The sequence below is a fragment of the Aulonocara sp. 'chitande type north' Nkhata Bay genome, linkage group LG9 (assembly GCF_057382095.1).
Source record: "Aulonocara sp. 'chitande type north' Nkhata Bay isolate Kocher_YH1m ecotype deep benthic linkage group LG9, A_spYH_male_GT1.1, whole genome shotgun sequence".
In the NCBI taxonomy this organism is placed as follows: domain Eukaryota; kingdom Metazoa; phylum Chordata; class Actinopteri; order Cichliformes; family Cichlidae; genus Aulonocara; species Aulonocara sp. 'chitande type north' Nkhata Bay.
Genome location: NC_141352.1, coordinates 20,002,778 through 20,018,710, shown reverse-complemented (window position 1 = coordinate 20,018,710; position 15,933 = coordinate 20,002,778). Strand labels below are relative to the sequence as shown.

Sequence of the window (15,933 nt, the reverse complement as noted above, 5' to 3'; positions counted from 1 at the left end):
CTCCTCCACCTGCTTGATCGTTTCGCAGGCGCAAAGCCGTGATTACGTAACAGTGCATCTTTGCCGTGTACAGTACACTGTGTAAATTCACAGCGTGTGAGCGTTCACTGTGACAGTGCATGCACACGTGCTGACTCTGAAGCATGAACTACACACATACAGTATGCTAAGCGGTAAAGACTGGGAGATAAACAGAAATCAGCAATGGCTGTGGCTCCTGCTCAGGTCACTTCCTGCAGTAATGTGAAAGTCCTGATGGAAATGCTGTGTTGGGACATGCATGGGTGACATTCAGTGCACATGGATATGGATATGGCGGCATATGGGCTCATATAATCCGTGACAGACTGTTAGGAAATACATCTGGTATCCTGATTCAGTGAAATCTCTTTATAATTATGCTGAAATGTAAACGTGTCTGTGTTTAAAGCACCTTATGTCAGCTTCTGTTGTTTAAATGTTCTATAACCTATAGATGAAGTAAACAGTGATAACAAAAAAAAACCCTTTTTCATAGTGGATTTCTTGGATATACGTTTTATTTCCAAAAAAGTATTTAACACAGTGATAGATAGAAACAAAGTCATATCGCACTAGTATCTGATACTATCAGTTTTCGAGACTTTTGCTATTGGAATCAATCCACCCACTTTTAACAACCTGCAAAGAATATTGCTAAAAAATGCTGCGACCAGTGAAGGAAAGGGTTTAATATGGACTGGAATACAGTTTTAGGGAACATGTACTTCATTCAGTTCAAGTGAAATCAAAAGAAAACACAAAATGTAACAAGCCTTCACATCCAACTCAATAAGCCATAATGAAGTGACAGTGAGTCAGCATGCTTAGTGATAAAGCACTGATAATTAATGGTCTGCTCTCATGCAGGCCGAGTTAAGACCGAGATTATTATTATTACGTTTTAAATCAGATGTCATTAAAGACGACCTTTGGTTTTTCTATAATTGTAACACAGTTGGCTTCTAAAATGTAGAAAGGTCTTTGTTTCTTTCTTTTTTTAAGTAAGAAATTTGTGAATATTGAATATCGGCTTGCAAATCATCACCACACACATTTCTGATGATGTGAGACAAATATATTACTTTACTCACCACGCTCAGCACTTCCACTGCCAAACAGAACAAATACCATGCACTGAAACAGAAGTAATTTCCTGGGCGGGTTTCTGTCACAGTGTGAATACATGTTGAAAATAGGGCGGGGAGGAAAACGTGCACTTATTATTCTCTTCACTATTTGACTTGATACAAGAAAAACACATTCAATGACGGGCTCTTTGCTTTCCAACAGCACCGAATCCTAATATAGCTTTTGTTTTATGTTTTATAAACATCTGTAAAATGCAGGTGGAATGAAGCGGTTGCACAGAAAGGTTTCATATTAAAAACAAGCTTCCTTATAAAAGAATAAGATTAAAATATTTTTCTTAAACTAAGCTCTATTATCTATATGCTTGCACACTGAAAAACGAATAGAAATTATTATGTCATATGTATGATTAATATATTTGTTCATGATGTGGAAGTCTGCTCTTCGTTTTGAAGGGTGGGACCTCAATGCTCCAGCAGAGGGCAGTCTGCACAAAGGTATTTCGCTGTAGACACCCGCATTGGCTGAGAACAAAAATAAAAATGAAGATATATTGAAAGCACACGTTACCGAGAACAGGAAGGAAATACTGTATAGCCAACACAAAGCCTAATATGTCGCACTTCAGAAGGACTCACACCACGCACAGCATCTGAGCAGGGCTTGATGAGAAACAGTATAGTAAAATCACAACGTGGATATTACCCTACATATTTAGAGGTTCCTCGCTGGGGAGGGTCAAGGGACTCGAGCGGTTTCAATTCATTCAGTCTATGCTCTCCCCACCCCGCTTGTTCAAGGTTGTAATCCCGCACAGGCAAGCCTCTTAGGAAAGATGATTTTCAATCTGCAGAGCATGTGTTTCCCTTCATACAACATCATGGCCTTTCCAGTTCCTGGGGAACAGCTGTCAAATGTCCCATTTCAGCTGATTCCACTTGAGAGGAGTGCTTGTCACTGCCGCTGAGTGTTTCTATCACGTCCAATGAAAAATTATTACATCCTCTACAATCATGCTGTAGGCCATCACTCTCAGATCAGTTTAAAATTCAAGAGTTTCTATTTTTGAAAAATTAGATTCGGTGGTATGTGCATAGCTCTTTTGTAATGAAACAGGGTTTTTCTTTGCTGCTTTTAAGACAAACCCCAGGCTACCCTCTTGTGGCTGTCGTGAGGGGGGGCTAATACATTTAATCTGAAATATTGATTCTCTCTTGCAGTCACACACGATGAGGAGGACGTGCGTAAAAGGAAAAGTAAAGGCCGGCTTTGGAATACAATCACGGCCTTAACACTTTTATTAAAGAAATAGTAAAAATAGGTTGTATATTGAAAAAACGGAACAAAAAACAAAACAGAAAACTGCTAATCGCTTTTAGATGTGTACAAACGAGAGGCTAGAGTACGGTTCAGACAATGTGAGGTGGACTTCACCTAAACATAACAACAGCACCACCACCATCCATCCCCCATGCCCTCCTCATCTACCGTTGCTGTGATCTGTCGGAGCCACCATTAACGTGACAGGCTCGCAGCAGGTCCAATGACGTAAGCTGGCTGACGAGCGTCGACTCGTCGCGCTCCAATGCGCTCTCTCGGAGGGCGGGTCTTGGTCCTGCTATTCAGATTGAATCGGCCCAGTTTGTATTAGTTGGACGAGCAGAAGAACGAGACGGAGAAACGTGTAAGAGCCCTAACTGCGGATAAAAGCGTTTCTCTGCTCCATCATGGCAGCTGCGGAGTAATTTAGAGGATCCGGCCCGTCGCGCGGAATCGTGACCGACGCCCGAATCCACCGCATTTCTGAGGATGTTCCAGCTGGTAACTGCGCGAGGATGCTTCCGCTGAACGTGCTCAAACTGGGCGTCTGTTACAATGCTGAAGGCTTCTTGGTTTTTGTTTTGAACGCGGGCCAAACACAGAATCACTGCAAAGCCGGATATGGACAACTTTAACGCTCCTCTCTTCTGCCATTTCTATGACGAACATTGCGCAGTGCAGTGAAAGAGCTATATCGTTTAGTGGCTGTCGAACTGGTGCCGAATACATTACCTAATTCATCTGGGTGTTAATTCCCGGTGCAGCCCATAAACACACTACCGAGCGTGTTGGTGCACAGTCAATGTAAGGAGCTTCGTCCAGCGGTGAGAGCCATTCTCCGAGGGTACAGATGCGAGGCAAACAATATCATCAACCACTGAAGTTGACAGCGCCTTGGGAGAAGGATGCAGGCTTTGGAAGGAAGCTTAAAACATACAGGAATCATACCAAGATAATAGCACAGCCTGGGATCGTGATGAAAGTGCTACGCAGGAAGAGGATTGTGTTATTTATGGCCTATTTGTTACTGCTCGTGCTCACTATGCTTAACTTGGCTAATTATAAATGGACTAAGGAGCCGCAGCAGTGTAATCATCAGATGAGGAGCACCACTTATCAGAGCAGATCTGACATTCGCTTCCTGTACAGACCCTCGCTGGCTAAGAAGAGGCAGCTTATCTATGTGCTGACCACCTGGAGGTCAGGCTCTTCCTTTTTTGGGGAGCTGTTTAATCAAAATGCAGATGTGTTCTTCTTGTATGAGCCAATGTGGCACATCTGGCAGAAACTGTACCCCGGTGATGCCGTGTCATTGCAAGGGGCGGCCAGGGACATGCTTAGCTCCTTATACCGCTGTGATCTGTCTGTTTTCCAACTTTACAACAGCCCGGGAGGTAAGAATTTCACCTCCCTCGGACTGTTTGGGGCCACCCTCAATAAAGTGGTGTGCTCATATCCCCTCTGCTCAGCCTATAGGAAGGAGGTGGTGGGGATGGTGGATGATAAGGTGTGTAAAAAGTGTCCCCCTCAAAGCCTTAGACTGTTGGAGGAAGAGTGCCTGAAATATAGCACCATAGTCATTAAAGGGGTCCGCATATTGGATGTAAATGTGCTGGCCCCGCTCATGGAGGATCCGTCCTTGGATTTGAAGGTGATACACTTGGTTAGAGACCCACGGGCAGTAGCCAACTCCAGGATCAAATCCAGACACGGCCTGATACGGGAGAATTTACAGGTGGTCCGCAGCAGAGACCCCAAACTTCGGCGGATACCTTTCGTGGACCCCGGGCACAAAGCTAACAAGAAGGATGGCTCAGACTACCACTCCATTGGAGCCATGGAGGTGATCTGCGACCGTACCTCCAGGACTTTGAGGACTGCCTTAAATCCACCCAGCTGGCTGAAGGGGAAGTACATGGCCGTACGTTACGAAGACCTGGTCGAAAACCCAGTTAAGACCCTGAGGAGCGTCTACCGCTTTGCCAACCTCACTACCAACCATGACATTGAGATGTTTGCTTTGAACATGACCAGTGGCTCCAGTTCCTCATCTAAGCCATTTATAGTCTCCTCCAGGAATGCCACACAAGCTGCAAGTGCATGGAGAACAGTGCTCAGCATCCAACAGATCAAACAAGTGGAAGACTACTGCCACCACTCCATGTCAGTTCTAGGTTACGAGAGAGTGAGAACAGCCGGGGAGGCCAAGGACTTGAGCAAATCACTACTGACACACTCCAGACTGTGAAAACATCCTCACCACCAAAGACCATTTAATTTAATGTTAATTTTGCATAGAGTGCCATTTCCTTATTTTGTGGAAATAAAGCTTTACTTTAAGTCCATGTTCCTGGATCTACATCGGCCGCATTTGGAATGTACCGTCAGTCGAGCAATTGCAGCTCCGTTGAAAAGGACCACTTCTTTTTTACCGGAACACCAGACGGGACCTTAGACCTCGACACTGCAACGTCTAAGAACAATTGACTCAAAGCTGCAACTTTCAGAGGAAAAAAAAAAGGAAAAAGAAGCTACTGTATAATTAATGTATCTTGTTATGATGACACTTCAAAGTGGATGTTTTGGGGATATTTTTTGAATGTTCAAAAGAAAAAAAATCTGTTTTCCAGTCTTCATACTGTCTGTAAAAGTGAAACTAGTTAAAGGAAGGGTTAAAAAATCCAACTGATTAAAAAAGAAGAAAAAAAGAAGTTGACTGCTAATGTTAATATTTGAGACGTGTCAGAGACAATCACTGGATTGGATTCTTGTGCCATTGGTAGAGGTGTGATCAGAACAGCAGTAGGGCTACGGCTAGATTTGACAAAAAGGGGGATGTTTTGATTTGGGTTTTTCTTACATTTTATTATTATTATTATTTTTTGTCGTCACATCCTGACAGGATGATATCATACACTGTGGACAATGTCATAGCTCCAGATTTGGAAAAGTCTCTCTGTTGGTGTCAGCAGTCTGCTTGTTCTACCATTTCCAATGTTTACAATTGCTTGCTCTTATAAAAAAAAAACACATCTGGGAATATTGCATTGAGTAAAGTTCATAGTTAACAATACAGTTTATGCATTTGTGTTGAACTCAGTTATTTTAACGCCTACTTGGGGGGGGGGGGGGGGGGAGTGGAAGTGGTTCACAAAATTGGCTGCAGGGAACAACCTGGAAGTTAGCACACCAAAATAAGATGAAGGGTTTAATGCAGAATTGAATGATTCGGTTAAATTCAATGCAGTTTTATTTATTTAGCACCAAATCACAACAGCATTCTCCTCAAGGTGGTTTTATTGTAAGGTAAAGACCCAACAATCAAACGACCCTATATGAACAAACACTTAGAGACCGTGGGAAGGAAAAACACCTTTTAATAGGAAGAAACCTGGAGCAGAATAATAATAAATGTGCTACGTTTATTTTAATTTACAATCAGGATGTATAACAAATTTTGTCTTGAATGAATAAGCTTTATCAAAACTTTATTCAGTGCACACCTTTTGTCACTGTTTGAGAACCACTGTGCTGGAGAGGTGTCATATATTTGTTGCTATTTGCTACATAACCTAAAGGTGCCCTGTGGAGGTTTCTGGCAAGCAAACTGTTTACATTCGGTGTTGCTCACCAGCATGAAGTGTGTGTGTGCGCGTGTGTGTGTATATATATATATCTGTCAGACAGGGTGGAAACAACTGCAAGCCACATTTGAAAAGTTATAAACCGAGTCTGTGTACTTCTCTATTGGTTTAGATTTCCTGCTTTGTTTAGGTTTTTCCTTTTTTGGCAAACTAATGCTAGTAAAGCCTGACGTAAAACAACTACTGAGTAGTACTTAAAACTCCACACGGTATCTTTAAGTGCATGGCTGAAAAACGTTAGTCACAATAGCTGGGGATATTTTAATAGCTGGGTGGAAGAAGTAATTACAGTTACTGTCAACTTCAATTCTGTTGACAACAGCACCTTAGCAAAATTTCCCATTTCAACAGTCACCTGTAAAAGTAACATCCAAACACATTCATTGTGCTAAATGTCTTTTTACACACCTGACTGTAGTTTCAGCCTTTTGCTCGGGATGCAAAAACGTCTAAAAATTGTACTTGAAAGCTCAGTGGCCGGCGACTCCCACAACAACGACAAAGGAGACTTGAGAGAAGCTTCTTCCTCCCATGCGGAAGTAGATCCTGGTGAACATTGAAATTGGATTTACGTACCGTATGGAAACTTTCTGCATCAAACGGATATGCAACAGAAGCCAACAGATTGTGTTATATAACGGTGATGTGTTGCTTCAAATATTAGCAAATAATAATAATAATGGATTGCATTTATATAGCGCTTTTCGGGGCCCTCAAAGCGCTGTACAATTCCACTATTCATTCACTCTCACATTCACACACTGGTGGAGGCAAGCTACAGTTGTAGCCACAGCTGCCCTGGGGCAGACTGACAGAAACGAGGCTGCCATATCGCGCCATCGGCCCCTCTGGCCAAATGACATAAAAACTAGCAATTGTGTTTCAGAAAGTATTTGTTTACTTTGATAGTAAGCTGCAGCTTTAAGAAACAGGCCTAATAATGGTGGAAAGCTGTTAATCATCATCTCTTGCTTGGAAAAAGCTCAGAAATTTAAATTTGAGTGCATACAAAGAGGAACGCAATGTATACTTTAACAGACACATTCCAGAGACGCGCCCATGCATTCACAACATAAAACGAAAAGCCCCCGCTTCAAGGACAATGGCTTTATTAATACACGGCGAACCATCTGCATATTCGTACAGCCTAACCTTCACAAATCGTATTTGTGCAGTAAACAACACCCCTGTTTGACTCAAGGGGGAAAAAGATGGGGCCCTGAGATTTACAGTGATGCACATAGAAAGCAGCAACGTGCAATCTTTAATTAAAGCAGTTGGAGCGAAACTTCACATGCAAATAATCTTTTTTCCCCCCTGAAAGCTGTTAGTACTTTTAACCATTTGGATACATTCTTGCACAGCAAAGAATGCTAAGGAAGACATGGAGGGAGATGGGGTGGTGGGGGTGGTAATAAATTTAGCAGAATACATTTGAATCAGTTAAAAGGATTGCAGCAGAAAACAGTGCAATAAAAGTTTAATAAGGGGCTGGGGAAGAGCTAAGCAAAGTTGGCAAGAAAATACCATTTCAGCTGATTAAGGGAAATACTGCAGTGTTCAATCACAGAGTACAGTGATGAGTAATTCTCCCTAAAGCTTGAAACTCGGGCATTACGTAACCGTGTATCATGTAGCTGCCGTACTTATAATGAATCTGTGACTTAACATATTACCTTTATTTATTTTTATGACTGCTTTATGACAAAGGTGAAAGGCACACTTAACATTTCTATTTCAGTTTCTAACTTCCCCAGTTTGAGACAAGGAAATCATCAGCGTTGCAACAGGAAGAGCGGTGGCCTTTGTAATTGTTTTTCTCCCTTCCTGTGTGACTGTGTGTCTTTGCGTGCATTTCAGCACAGGGGGAGTGCATGACCTTTTGGGAACCATTGAAACTCTAACTCTCAGTCAGCTGTTGGCAGATGTCCTGACCAGTGACCTCCATTCACTGTGGGAGGTGGGGGTTTTGACATCAGGGAGCAATAGCTGATAAGACGAGGTTAGAGCTGAGTACTGGAGCCGCTTGCCTCCCTCGGTTGAGCTGGAGCAGTGCCGAGGCCCAGATCTCCGTCCAGCAGGTCCTCTTGGTGCTCGGATGCAGAATCGCTTTCGGACGATCCCTGCTGGCTCTCCGTTTCCCCCAAATCCAGGGTGTTTTTTCCTGCTTCTATCTCACACAGCTCTTCTTCTTCATCATCCTGAATTGTGAGTGGCAAATAACTCATATGTTCCTCAATATTTCTGGCATGTTGTAAACACAGAAAAAAAGTCTTACCTCCTGCACACGGGGGCTACTGAAGACTCTGGCAAATACACCACAACACTGTGGCAGTGACTCAGTCAGCGGGGGGCCACAATGAGTCAGCATTGGCTTTAGATATCTGTGACATTGTTAAAGGACTGTTCAAAACGTGTGTACGTGTCAGTGACTGTAAACACAAAATAAGGTGAAATGGTCGGTTGTAGTCTAGCCTGTCCTCCAGCTCCACAGTCATAACAATAATAGCTAACAACACTAAAGCACATATCAGATTAATTATATATATATATATATATATATATATATATATATATATTTTTTTTTTTTTTTTTTGAAAGAATGAGTAGGACAGTAACCAGATACGGTGTTTTACCTGTGCAGGATAAAAGGTCAGGGAATTTACATGTTACTGGTGTTGCACTCCAGTAAAGCGTTAACTGGTATGGTCTGTTTCCTATTTTAGCAGCTGATGCTCGAGGGAAAGCCCAACTCTTTGTTAGAAAGAAGTGGTTAAAGTGAATCACTGCAGTTTATCATAAACATAATCACTGAGCGTGTGACTGCAAATTGTTTTAGATCTAAGCCATCAGACTTCCAGTTGTTTATATATGAAGACAGAAATGAGAGATGCAAATCTAAAAGTGTAATAAATCATAGTCCCCTTGTGCTCAAAGCAATAAAAAAAACATTATGAAAGTGTATTATTTCCCTTATGAGGTCACTGTCAGCTTACTGGCATTCAGTGCAGTTGGCCTTCCGTTTTGAAGATGGCACACTGCAGAGAGCTGGGATATTAGTCATTCAAGCTTTAGGTACTTGAGCTATTTTTGTTCCAGATTCTTAAGCTGTTAGCATATTTAATATACATAGCTTTTGTCAGCTGAGTTGTTGTCTTAAGGAATAAAAGCTCCCATGCAACACAGAGAGATTTTCCAGGAGGGGATGTTGCATGAGAGCCAAAATCGAGATAAAAATAATTTGCTCAAGAAAAAAAAAAAGGAAAGGTAGCAAATGGGTCGTTATCTAGTTTCAGCAAACTGGGTCAGCCTTGCAGTTGATTGAAACTAGAGGCAAGGTCACGAATGCCTTATAAATGTGGTAAAGTGCAGATATGTGCATTTTGATTTTCGATCAGCGTTGAGAGGAGACGGTGGAAGCGAAGCGGTGCAGGTGGCAGGTGGTTACTAAACAATAACAGTGGCATATTTATAAGCTCTGGTCTGAAAAGTGGAGGTGAGTATGTTTGTGACATTTCGGAGCCCCCTGCTAGCATCTAATTTATAATCACCTTTCTGCAAGGGGTCATACTTTCCTCAATTTTTGCTTTGGAGGGGAAAAAAAACAACAAAAAAAACGGACAAATTCCTATTTTACCAGTGCCATCAGTGTCAACCTTTGTACCTCACTGCCTTTTATGAGTAATGTGGGACTAATGTGGCACACAAGTGCACAGTCCTCTGGCATGCGTACAAAAGAACAAGGGTAAGTGGAAAATAATCTAATATGGAAATTGGTACCAGCTCTCACCATTCGGGTTCTGTTGTTGAAAATGTGCAAGAGGTTGGAATTATAAGCACCATTCTGGCAGCTAACAGGATTTATTCATAAAATGTCTCAAATGAGAAACAAGGGGAAAAGGGGGGAGGGGTCTAAGGAGGGAGAAAAGGAGAGAATAATGTCTTCCTTGGGATGTGCCTGAGTGAGTTGTCTTCCTGTTGGCACTGCGTCCTCCTGTTCCATGCTGGCATGATACTCGACAGTGATGGTAATTATAACTGCTGGTTCTGCTTTCTGCTACACAATGGTGTCAGATTATATGTGTGTGCGTGTGTGTGTGTGTGTGAAAAGATGCTGAGTAGTTATGTGGGGGTAGAAGACCAACTGCTGCTTCAGCCACCATCACAGCAAGCACAAGTCCCACGCTGCACAACCCGCAGGTAACCTTTTACTGACCTTTCATGAGTTAGGGCAAGTATTAGAGTTATAATACATGTGATCAGCTACTAGAGTTCAGAAACTACAAAGCAGGTTAGTGTGGTTTGGTTAAACGCTTGCTGCTTTTCAGGGGCTTCATGAAATCTTTTCATGCTATGTTTGCCAGGAAACCAACACAGATTTCAGCAAGTCATTCTAAGAAATGGTCTAGAACATAGCACGCAAAACGTCTCCAACAACAACACACTGTTTTTATCTAACGTAAGTTACTTATGCTATTTAAGAAATTGGTTGTAAATAGCCTGTTTATAACTTGTGTGACAAACTTTCCCATTGTTTTACCAGTATTTTAACATTTAAGCAAACGCTGTAGTCGGAAATGTCCAATACAAGCGCTGTTACAGGCAGCCTTAATGATTACACATGAAATGCGAATCAATTAATAAACAAAAACGTCCAGTGGTACAACTAGTGAGGAAACAAGAGAACAGACAGAAGTTGCAGTTACCCTAACTCATCACACTCTCAACACCAATGCACAGTATTCTGATAAAACTTTGTAGGGGTGAAGAGTGGGGTCCAGTTAACAATCCATTAAAATTTCATGTACATCCATTTCATGTACATCCACCAAGTACTTCAAAGCCCACTTATTTATTTATTTATGTATTTATTTATTCATTCATTCATAGGTAGAAAAATGACAAAAAGGCTTATAAATTAGGAAGTATCTCACAAGTGTGGTGTGTACTGTCGACATAGAAATACTGTATAAAAATGTAAAATATCATGTCACATTTAACCTCTGACCTCGATCTGAATTCCAAAGTGATGATAATGTTATATAGAGCTATTTAAAACTATGTTTCTTACCACCATTGTTTGCATTGAGAACATATAGGCATATAGGGAATTCAATATGTGTATTACTTTGGACCTCTGACCTCTTCTTCAAGGTCAAATAGGGTCAAGCTGTCATGAAAAGTTTTTTATTTTTGTTTTATCTTTAAAGAAAATATTGTCAAGAGAAAGAGGATGAGCTGCCTTGGCAGTTTGTGCTTTGTGTTTTTTCTTTTTAAACTGAGTTGATAACATATCCCTAAGTTTATCTGTCAGTGACTCATCCAACCTGGAAGAAATAACTTTGTTAGACAGCAGCATCTACAACAGAGAGTACAAAAGCACACAGGAGTGTGAAACGTCAAAATATACCTTACTGACAGTACAATTACTGTACATTTGTAGCTCAGAGGACTGAGTTGAATTGGCCTCCTTCATTAAAGGCCATGAGATGCATGGCCTTTTGTTAGTCCCTTCCACTGATACACCCACTGTTCTCAGTACTGCTTATTCTCCTAAAGACATGGGAATTTCCATGATTGCAGACTTTGATTGCATTGAATAATGAATATGTATACACTTCTTACATAACATCAAAATGTAAGGAGGAGATATTTACAGTGGGTGCCACTATGCTCTACTTGGTGCTTCTTTGTTGTATGGTATTGTTTAGCCTTGTAATGCTAAAAATATGGGTAACACGCCTAGACTTGATTTTCAAGCCACAGAACACCCATGTAATTAACGGCATTGTACTTCTTTAACACGGGAGAAGACATGGGTGGCTTCTGGGATTCCAGATCCAAAACAAAAACGTGGTTGCTGGGCTAACGCCACAGTATGCAAACCAATTCAGCTGGAAAGATCAAACAGGCTTTGATGTCCCCCAGAATGAGTGCTTGTCCTTATGAACCCTAAAGCCAGGCTGACGGGGAAACAGTTAAGGAAGCAGCAGTGTGCCTCAATGATGCAGATGGTGAGCCAAGTTGAGGCTCAATTACCTGGCAGCAGGATTCCGGCTGAGGCTCCTCTCACCTGGTCCACTTCAAAGCACCTTCAGAATATGTTTTTCCTCCTCATCAATAGGATACATTGGTCGGGCCTTTCATCCTGCTTCTCTCATCTCCTCTTTTCTCGCCCGCTGTCATATTTGCATGCTTTACATGATTCCAAAAACCCATGATATATACACGAGGTCTGGTAAAAACACACAGTCTGTTAAAATGTGCAAGTTAACCCAATATTATAAGCTTTAAATATAGCCATGGCAGGAGTACAGTTCGTGCTGTTTTTTGGCTTTTAATCGTGTGTTGCAACCAGCAGACATATCATACAAATGTTAGCATGCTAGCACATGTAGGGACTGGCTAGCTGGCTCTTTAAAAATAGTGAAGAACAGTCTGTCTGTCACAAGGCTACTGGTGAAGCTATTGCATAAGACAGAGACAGTAGATTACTATTATTTAAAATTTGGTCAGTGAATATAATTCTTTATCAAATTAACCCACTGCTCATTCTCAAGTCAATATTTAACATCTAAATATGTCTTAAACATTTAAATGGAAGCTGCAAAACTAGAAAGAAGAAACCGTTTCACGTAAACAAAACGGAAATATGTCCTAATCAGATCAGAGAATTTCTCAGTACACTCAACCACATCCACCTTGCTTGTGTTTTGTGGTTTAGTAGCCTGAACGCTACATGTATTTGAATTTAATTTCAACCTTTACAAACTTTATGGTTTCTAATCTGTCTGAAATATAAACCAATACTGCCTGTTAAAAACAGTTCTCAGAGTAAAATATGTCACAATGAACTCCTTTGAAATGATTTTCCAAGACTAAAACTTAAGACAGACTTATTGAAATGTTAGCAAAAATGACCCCATTTACACTTGTTTACATGAAATGAATTTAGTCAGAGCTCAACCAGTAAAGGAATTTTAAGACCAATACTTGAGGGTTTAAACATCTGCTAAATGTGTGCTGCTGCGAAATTGCATAATTTTTTCAAAATCTGCTGAGCAATCTATGCAAGACCGACAGACAACATGGCTGAAGGGTGTTTCTCGCATCTCTTCTTTAGTTTTTAAATTTTTGTTTATCAGATAAAAAAAAAAGATATGTAATATCATAATATTGATATTACATACTTATACATAAAAATATTGCTGTAATATCCGCAACATTTGATAGATCAGTCAGGACTTCCTACATTGTTAATGTTATCAGTGGCATATGCACAAAGTTTGAGCTCTCTTTTTGGTGATTGAAATTCTAGCATTAGCTCTTTTTCCATAGACTGCAGTATTATATTAATGTGCCTTGCTAACAAAACCTGTTAGCATTAGCTGATAACTTAGCACTCTATCCCCTTATCCAAAAATGATCAGTTTTTCAAAAAAACCCTGGGCAGTATAAAATAATTATTCCCTCTATTATCGTGAGGGTTACGTTCCAGGACCCCTGTGATAGGTGAAAAAGCATCAATTAGAAAGCATGTTTATTTTATTATTTTATGTACATCCAAAGGCAGGTGGTGCAGGGTGTTTTACATATAAAGCACCTTAAATGTGAGAATAATGCCTTGATCCATCGGCTGGATCAGCAATGTGGTGTTTGGTGGTAAGAATTTAATTTGTACACCTTCAAACGACAGGTCCCTTTTATTTCAATTTAATATTCTTTTAATATAAGTTTAAATAAATATGTGATATTTTCATTTCAATTGTTAGAAAACGGTTATTTTACTGCAAAAATAATTACTAATTTTAGGCCATACATAGTTAAACATGTTTGTTTAATCTAATCTCAGGGTGTAGCTTGTTACTGTTAGCCAATATACAGTTTTACAGTCAGATCTACCCTCTCTCGTCGTATCTGGTTTCAGAACTACACATACCAGCTCTCACTGTTCATGAGTAACATATTTAATACCTCACAGCCTCAGGCTACTGTTTCAATGTGTCTCAAGACGTAACAAGAACACAGACTACACACACACTTTATACTACTTATTTTAATAGTTATGAGCGGACCATGACTTTTCAGGAAAGGAGGGACACAGGGACCTTCCTTTCCTTTTTGATCTCTTTCTGTGAGATCAGTAAAGAAGAGACAAACTTTTGAGAAACATTTATTTCATATTCTTAGATATCCCTATAAAATTTAAATAGATAATTATATAACCCTTTTGAGTGTTTAGGAGTTACTTATGTTATTTATAACTCTTCCTGCTTTAATGTAAGTTACATCAAAGAGAAGAAGGGAAAAAACTCTGTATTAAACTATCAGTCATGTTTGAACACACTCACCCATTCATTTTCATGGGTGCCGGTATAAAAAAATGTATTTAAATATATTTTGCATGCTGCCAAAATAATATTAACCTTGTAGCCTGATTTGTTTCATTATCAAAGGTCAGCTACGTAGCCGGGATAATGCCATTTCTGCACTCTCATTCAATTAAAAAGCACAAACCCCCCCAAAAAACAAACAAAACCTCAATTACGCATTAAATGACTATTCTTAATGATGATGCCATCAATCCAACATTGCACTGTTTTGCAGAAGAGATAAAGCCCATAAAGTAAGATGATGTGCTCCTTACCAAGCACCAGGTCATGAAGTCATTAGGGAGCAAAATTCAATTAGCTTAAACTTAATGCAATCCTCGTGAAATCTTCCTGCAAAGAGTACAACTGTTTTCCTTCTCCAACTACACTCTCTGCTTACAAGACCATCTTAACACGTTGTTAACACCAACAGAGGCGGCAATAGTTAAGCACTTTGGGAAATAACACATACTATTGTGCAGTTGGGGAGGGAAGTTCAACACCATTCCCACAGAATAAGTTTGCAGCTAGTAAACCCTTAACTTTGTTTAGAATAAAGACTGACAGAGAAGCAAACTGTTTGCTTTGGAAATGGACTTTAGAGGTCCTGGCCAGATTTTGTTATCCTCAGACAGTCACTATAGCTGACTGGCCCTTTATTTATTGTTGCTACAGACAAGAACTTCAACCTTTACCAAATGCAAATATATATATTTTCCAGATTGTTGCAAAATAAAATAAAGGTGAACAATGGAGTAAATTTCTGAATGCAACCTGTGAATTTATCTAATAACGGCAAAGGAATGTACAAAATGTATTCTTGCACGGAGCAAAGACTGTGGAGTTTTGGTCCACAGAAATGAATTATAAATAATTTAAATATTAGATTTTAGATATAATATAATATTTGCTGCTTTTCTATCTGGAAAAGGAGTGCATTGTTGGAGTACTCTTTTAATAGTCACGATATTCATAAGACGTGATTGCTGAGAACTGTCACATGAGAGAAGTCACATGGATAATCGTGTTTCAAAGTTGACTTGAAAATGAGGAGCCTCTTAGATAAATGCATCCTAAAGAATCGTTTATATCAGGGAAACTACAATGAGAGCATGTGTGCAAATGGTCCTAATATAGCTGCACAAAGGAGGTCATACACAGTGTATGTTTGCTAGCAGGCCACACACGTTCTTTCTGAACTTTCTGTTTGTCCTGATAGATAAGGGTCTTTCTTCAAAGTCTATGTAATGAAGCACTATTTTTTTCTGATACTCACAGAACAGTAGGGCTCCACAGAGCGCTGCGTTAATTATTGTGAGTGCAAGCAGATGTGAGAGTGCTTTGGAGAAAAAAGCAGTGAAAGGATACTTGTAGTCGAGAGAGTGCCACAGGCCCTGTGTTGTGTCTAGCCTCTCTGTAGCAATCTGTAAACCAGAAGAGAACCAATGTTACTCGCCGACAAACAAAGCCCGTCTGCCGTGGGCTGT

General features: G+C 40.3%; 2 protein-coding genes across 2 annotated transcripts in view; one reads left to right on the top strand and one right to left on the bottom strand.

Moving 5' to 3' along the window:
- The first annotated feature begins 2,724 nt into the window (after positions 1-2,724).
- On the top strand, positions 2,725-5,503 carry chst2b (carbohydrate (N-acetylglucosamine-6-O) sulfotransferase 2b). The gene has a single exon (XM_086306378.1). It carries the CDS (start codon positions 3,281-3,283, stop codon positions 4,676-4,678), a length of 1,398 nt encoding a protein of 465 aa, XP_086162504.1. The 5' UTR covers positions 2,725-3,280; the 3' UTR covers positions 4,679-5,503.
- Positions 5,504-7,167: 1,664 nt separating this feature from the next.
- The window catches only part of LOC147322060 (sodium/hydrogen exchanger 9-like), a 63,993-nt gene continuing 55,227 nt past the window's right edge, over positions 7,168-15,933 (bottom strand). The window contains exons 14-16 of the mRNA XM_086306377.1: positions 15,815-15,870; positions 8,353-8,458; positions 7,168-8,275 (exon numbers count right to left, since the gene is read on the bottom strand). Of these exons, the coding sequence (XP_086162503.1) occupies positions 8,078-8,275; positions 8,353-8,458; positions 15,815-15,870 (360 nt within the window). The 3' untranslated portion in view covers positions 7,168-8,077. The remainder of the gene's footprint in view (positions 8,276-8,352; positions 8,459-15,814; positions 15,871-15,933) is intronic.